This window comes from Benincasa hispida, chromosome 8 (assembly GCF_009727055.1).
Source record: "Benincasa hispida cultivar B227 chromosome 8, ASM972705v1, whole genome shotgun sequence".
Classification (NCBI taxonomy): domain Eukaryota; kingdom Viridiplantae; phylum Streptophyta; class Magnoliopsida; order Cucurbitales; family Cucurbitaceae; genus Benincasa; species Benincasa hispida.
The window spans coordinates 12,618,775-12,625,503 of NC_052356.1; the positions used below are offsets into that span (position 1 = coordinate 12,618,775).

General features: G+C 36.5%; 1 protein-coding gene across 1 annotated transcript; it reads right to left on the reverse strand.

The window, feature by feature from the left end:
* Window positions 1-384: 384 nt before the first annotated feature.
* Window positions 385-4,995, reverse strand: LOC120082538 (enoyl-[acyl-carrier-protein] reductase, mitochondrial). The gene is made up of 10 exons (XM_039037747.1): window positions 4,665-4,995; window positions 4,485-4,582; window positions 4,220-4,351; window positions 3,262-3,405; window positions 3,082-3,184; window positions 2,797-2,896; window positions 2,307-2,383; window positions 2,112-2,190; window positions 1,255-1,373; window positions 385-722 (listed from the first exon to the last, which is right to left on the reverse strand). Exons 1-10 carry the CDS (start codon window positions 4,826-4,828, stop codon window positions 629-631), a joined length of 1,110 nt encoding a protein of 369 aa, XP_038893675.1. The 5' UTR covers window positions 4,829-4,995; the 3' UTR covers window positions 385-628.
* Between the last annotated feature and the right edge of the window lie 1,734 nt (window positions 4,996-6,729).

The window sequence follows — 6,729 nt, forward strand, 5'->3', positions numbered from 1 at the left end:
GTAAAAAGTTAGTATGATTAACATATATGCTCTATATATGCTTAGGGGGTGTTATGTGCTAACATTAGTATTATAACACTTGTAATATCTTTATCATATTGTCCTTTACTTTTTAACTTCTACTTAGGTTAAACCTTGTATGCTTGTACCTGTTATTGAAACTTTACGGACTAAAAGTAAACATTCGTAGCCTTCTAGTGATTTGTGATGTATGATTTGCAACAATTAGTACATACCATAAAGAGTAAGTATCACTCGTTTATGCAGTAGAGGGCGTATATAGTTGATGGGATCAACAACTCTATAGCCTTGATAAACAAAACCCATGAACAAGTTTGACTTTTTACTTCAAATTACAAACCAAAATAGAAAGCAAAAAACCCAAAAAAGAAAATTGCTACACCTAGCAATTTGAACATTCACATTTTAGTTTTTACAACTCATGCTTTTGTTCCCCCTTTCTGAAAGGGGTGGAATTGGATAATTGTCAGTAAGGTCTACAATGTCTATGGAACAAAAGGTGTTTTTATTACAGAGCTTAGTATCTATAACCGAGCAAACTTGAAAACTATCTACACCTACAGTATGATCCTAGAAAAGAAAGGCCAAATGTAAACTATCTAGGGAGTTAGAATTTGATAACCTGTTTAGGCTGGCTTCCCTGTTTACCAAGGGCCTTATTGAGTGCGATGTGGAAATTGTCAAAAGGAACCATCTCCATCCTGCAACAGCTCAAAATCTCCGGTCAGATATAATAGCAGAAAAGGAAGCCCTTTTAGGTTAATATTTTGTATGTTCAAGAAAAAAAAGATTAAATTTCCTCTCTATTTTGCCCCCATAAATTTTCGTAACTTAGAGATTAGGTTTAAATACTACTTAGAACTATTAGCTTTGGTATAGTACTTTCAATTTTTGCAACTGTTGTTCATTTTGGACCATTTACTTTAAAAAATGTCCAATAAAGTTTTCATACTTAAATAATATAATCATTTTGATCCCTATTTGTAAAATTTTATACATAATGACCCTTTAATACAAAATACAAATTTATAGCTACATTTTAAGAAAACTAGTGAATGAAGTGTAATACTAATATTTCTATTTTAAAAAATGGATAAACTTAATGAAGAAAGCAAAATGGTTTTATTTTTTTTAAAGTAAGGACCAAAATGAAAGAAAGCAAAATGTATATTAACTAAAATGAAAGCCAATCGCACGTTTTTGCTATATCACTAACAGAAGCAGATCACATACTCGTATTTTAACTTTTTTTGACGAGCCAAATCCAATAGGTAATCTATCAACTTTCTGCTCTCTTTTGCTTTATCTATGCCCATCAATTTCTGCAACCAGAATCCCCTCAGAGAAAGGTCCTGCACACACGTAAATTTTAGAAGTCTTCAGGTGCTAAGCTAAAATTTTTCCTTTTTCATTCTGAAGTTCATTACAATTGAAATTAGTGTTCGATATTACCATCTTTGGCAGTCAAGATATACTGTTCGAAAGTCATCAGTAAATGAATCAGTTTTCTAACTCTCGGACTATAAATGAGACTTTGAATATGTAATGACCATTAATTAGCAAAGTTTGACTCACACTTGAATATACTAAGAACTTCTCATAAAAAATATATATACACACACACTCCGAACTTCCAAAATTTAGACCTCGTGTATATCCATATTAAAAAAACAAGAAAAACAAAAACAAAAACCAAACTCTTTAATTATTTCATTTTTTAGATATAATTCATATAATCTTAGCCAAATCTTCAAAACCAAAAGCGGCTTTTTGAGGATCCTATTCCATCTTTTGGCTCATTATCATATTTCAGTTACCAAACGGAATTGGATTTTTCTCTCGATGGGAAATGACTACAACAATCTTTTAAGAGGAAAGATTAAAGCCTCAAGATCTCTTGGCAGTTCATTATCATGCACAAGTCTAATTGATTATGCAAGTGTATCTCCAATATTCGTCCTGTTACAATCTGTACTTCCTACTACCAATTAATTCAAAGTGAAAATTAGAACTTCTTAAAACCATGTAATCAAGTAACTACAACGGTGGCCCTGCAAAAAGAATAAGATAAAAAGCAAAAGATCATTTACCTTAAAAATGAAAGATGATGTTGACACTGTGATTGGTTTCTTAGACATGCCACCATATGTTACCATTGTTCCTCCTTGTCTGGAAACAAATATATGATTAGACCATGAAGACAACCTTAGACCCTACTCTTCGAAGGGATGGAGAATAAATGATAATCAATAAGGGAAAAAATCCAATGATAGAACAAACTGGACCTCAAGAACTTGAGAACTAATGTAGCAGCATTGCCTCCAACACAGTTAAATCCCAAAGCAGGTTCAGGAAGGTTAGCCTAGCATGTAATTAAATCATTTTAGTGAAAAAAAATCAAGAAACTAAGAGCAACCATGCTAACAGCAGAAGTTTATTGGACGTCTTTTTATAACCGTCCTCAGTTTCTCAGCTTCTTCTAGCACCAAAATTCAAATTTGTATGGAAAATGTTCTCTAATCTAGTAGGTTTTGTTTTCCCTTCAAAAACTGCAAAATTTACCAATTTCTTCTCCCTTCATTTCTGGATATCTGGTAGAATTTTTCTTTTGCACTCTCGAGAACATAAAACATATAGCAACTTTGTTTCTCCCATTATTTTGGGCTACAGCAGTCTCATTGTATTTCCATATAATTCTTAAAAACATGCCTTCTGAACTCACTCCAAGTTAGTTGTTACCCTACAAACTATAATAGGAAAAATCGTTCAGCATACCAAGAGGCTCTTAACATTCTTAACTTCAAGCTGACTCTCACTGAAAACTTCATCAGCTCCAAGTCTCTTGAGTTTTTCTTTTGATTCGTCAGACCCTGCCCTACAATAAGCAAAGCAAAAGATGGTAATAACGGTAGAACTCTTTTAAGATTGCTCAACTGAAAGACAAACTATGGATAAAATTTAACTATAGTGACTTCAAATATAAAATATAGATACACGTAAAAACATATGTAGATTCCCACAAGTTTAAAAAGGAGAAACAATGTAGTTGATCCTCAGCACCTATCACGTATAATATTTATGCTATGGATGCCGCGAATCTCAGCAAGCTGAATGATACATTGTCCAACTATGCTTGTCGCTCCATTTTGGACAACCGAGTCTCCTATCAAAACCCTAGAACTGATTAAACATTAGTTGATAAAGAGGGAAAAAGCGTCAAAATTTCTGCAATAACCATACCTGGTTTTAAAGAGACAAAATCCTCCAACATTCTCAGAGCAGTCAAAGGATTAACCGTTATAGTAGCAGCATATTCCATGGGTACTTCCTTGTTGATTTTGTGCCAAACACTCTGATCTTTCACAACATAAGTCTGCCATGTCCCTAAGTACAGAAATCATCAAATGACATCAAGCAATATTGATATGAACCAAGGAATCTCATTTCCTTCGTATGAAGTTGAAGATAAAGTGCCAAGAACAAATACTACATGTCCAAATTCACAATGAAAAGAAGTTGTATTAAGTGAAGTCAAGTGGAATTTAAGAAGAATCAAGTGTCATTTATGGAACAAAGACTTCAAGTGGGACTTCATAACTCATGGATGGTTCCAAATTTATAGGTTGCTAATTAAAATTGAATAAATTCGGATTTATAATATTTTAAATGTAATTAAATTTTAAGTCTTTTCATTTGTCTTTTATGTTACATTTACATGATGGCCAATTATGGTTATAAAGTGTGAGAGTTATAACCTTTGAATTGCCTCCTAGAATATCCGGGGTCTTGTTTTGAGGCTATATAAACCTATGTAATTGTATTGACATGATAGAAAAATTTTGAAATGTAGAATTTTGGGTCTTAAACCTTGAAAGCTTTTAAGCTTTGTTTTTTTTTTTTTTGCATGTTTTATGAAATGTTTTATAGAGATTAGATTTTCAAGCCCCATAAATTACTGTTCATGAGTTCACAATTATAGAGTCAATCCAATTGTACGTTAGTAGATAAGACACCAAAGTTCACAGTTATGGAAGAATAAACTACTTCAATAATTATAAAAACAGATTGCTCATTACAAACTCATTGCCCAAACTAATTGCCTTCAAATACCATGGTATGGGACTGAACATTATCCATAAAACTAAAATTTTAAAGTTTCTCCTTTACCTATTTTTGGGGTTAAAGAGCAGGGGTATACCAGAAGAAGGTGGAGATGGGATAACCCAATCACCAGGTGAAAGACCCTGAACGGCGGAGCCCACTGAATGCACTTCTCCAACTCCCTCATACCCTCCGACTGCCGGCACTTCCGGCCTCACAGGGTATATACCTAAAATTCCTCAAAAACCCTAACATCAGCATCATAATCTAAGAAACCCTTCTACCGCAGAAAAGCAGAAAAATCACTACAACTCTATATGAACAAGAATCAATTGCTTCGTAAGTAACAAGCAATGTCATACCTTCAATGCGGTTTATATCGGATGGGTTGATTGGAGCCGCCAGCATTTTCACACAGACGTCGTTGGCTTTCATTTCAACCGGCGGTAAGTTAACCACTCTGCAACAGACCAAAGGCTTCCCGATTGTAAAGAGAAAAGGTTTCTGAGTGAACATAAGTTAAAATCGAGAAGAACGATCACCTGGTAACGGTGTCTGGAGGACCATGGAGGTCGTAGACGACGGCTGTGGAGGGTGGAGACATAATAGCCGAGAATGCTCGTATGGTTCTTGAATTTGCTGGGGTATGAGTTCGATGGAGGGCGAGGCGTGATCCATTGATGAATTTGAGAGCTACCAACGCCATTAGTTTAGAGAAGCTTTTCAGTTTGGTTTATCTTTGAGAGGTTCGATATAGATGGCTATGGCTATGGAAGAACGACAGTCTTCAGTCTCGTCTAATTTCTTGCACTGAGAACTCAACTGTGAAGACTGAAGATCTAATTGCTAACCATGGTTCTTTTTCACTAGTATGTCTGAAAAATAGCCTCGAAAGTTTCTATCTTCCACAATTATCTCTTTTACCGTTTGAAAGAACAAAATATTTATTATAATAAATATGTTGGTTATCATCCTTCAAAAAAATGCTCGCAGATTCAATTGGTATAGTATTTGTACTATCGACCTCAAGTTTAGAATTCAATTCCCCCACCTCACACTATAACTATTCATGACAATTAAGAGATAGAAATAAATGGTTATAGTATTTTTACATAGTTTAGCATCATAAGTCTCATTTTTGGGCTTATTTACATATTTTAGTATGATAAGTCCCATTTTTAGGGGTTTTTTCCCTAAGAAAAGAGAGAATGAGAATCTCGATAACTTAAAAAAAATGCAGAAGTGAACGTACCCCACTCCTCTCTCCCCCTTTTTTAGTCTTTTTCAATACGATTTTTCCGATGAAAGGTTTCAGTCAGTTAGCTCATCATAAATAGATTAACCGACGAGTGATCTCGGCAGAAAATTCTCCACCGATGGAATGAGGACATAGCAAATAAGATCCTAGCTAGAGAGCGGCCCCTTTCGAACCAGAGTGCCCTCACTGGGGGAATTTGTTTGCTTCTATTCGATATTTGGTTAGTAAAGCTTTGCTTACCACGGTCCCAGTGTGAGAAGATTTAGTCTTTCCCTCGGGTCAGATAAAAGTCAAAGAAGAGAAGTCAAAGTTCGTTAACCGCGACCCCATTCAAGGTCCCAAGCCTTCGTCATTGCTTAAATCGCCTCTTTCGAGAAGCAAGCTCCCTCCAGTTGTCCAGTCCCTTCTGACTCAGCCTGGTTCGGTCGCCCTACGCGACTGGCACGGCCGAAAGGCGAAACTCTCGTTGTAGTTTGGCGACCTAAGAGGCGGACACCTTTTTTTGTTATCTAAAGGCGAAGACTCTGAAGTGGGCGAACACTCGGCCCAGCGGGCGAACATGGCGGGCTCCGGCTCCGCGCACCTACTGACACCTTTCGAAGCACTTTCGAGTGTGCGCTTTAGTTTTCGAATGTGTCGTTCGTACGCTAAGGTCCCTAAGCAATCACTTAGTGGAATGATCAAGCGATGAAAACCAGGAGGTGGGCTTGGAAGTAGCTCATCGATAAGTCAGGCGAAGGAAAACCTTTGGACTGAAGAAGTATGGCATCAGTTGGTGTCAATGGTCCATTAGTTTTCCAAAGCTAGGGACTGGTCTTCCAATTGGAAAAACCCCCATAACCACACGGAAGGGTAACGAGATTCAACTGGATGGTCACTCTTGACGGGGTTTTTTCAACTTTCACAATCTCGATGTCTATCTACAAGTGAAAATACGTTGATACCCATTTTGACGAGGTTTCCTAAAAAATGCAATCCAAAATGATAGTCTACAAAAGAAAAGTCAGTTATGCCCAAAATCACGGGAAAATGAAAGTGGAATGATTTCAATTGTTCACACCTCTCTCCTAAATCAAAGTTGCAAAGCAAGTGAGAGTTAGGTAACATCCCTTTTGAGGGCAGCTCTTCAAGCCTTCGAGTGTCGATCCCCTTTTTCTTCGCTCTTTCGGAACCGGTACAGAAATGGGTGCTCTTTTTACGTTGTTTACTTTAGTGACTGGGGGGTTTCGGGGAAGACCTATGTGGGACACCTTTTGGGTGTGGGATGCTCGTTTAACTTCTGTATTCATCTCGATCCTTATTTATCTGGGTGCACTGCGTTTTCAAAAGCTTCCTAGTTAGCTAGCATG

What these genes read in the sequence shown, in the direction of transcription:
- LOC120082538 (XM_039037747.1), bottom strand. Translation starts at nt 4,828, where the DNA reads ATGGCGTTGGTAGCTCTCAAATTCATCAATGGATCACGCCTCGCCCTC. An exon ending in ATAAATATTATACGTGATAG is followed by an intron (nt 2,897 to 3,081) that starts GTGCTGAGGATC and finishes TGCTTATTGTAG; the next exon opens with GGCAGGGTCTGACGAATCAA. An exon ending in CATCATCTTTCATTTTTAAG is followed by an intron (nt 1,374 to 2,111) that starts GTAAATGATCTT and finishes ACGTGTGTGCAG; the next exon opens with GACCTTTCTCTGAGGGGATT.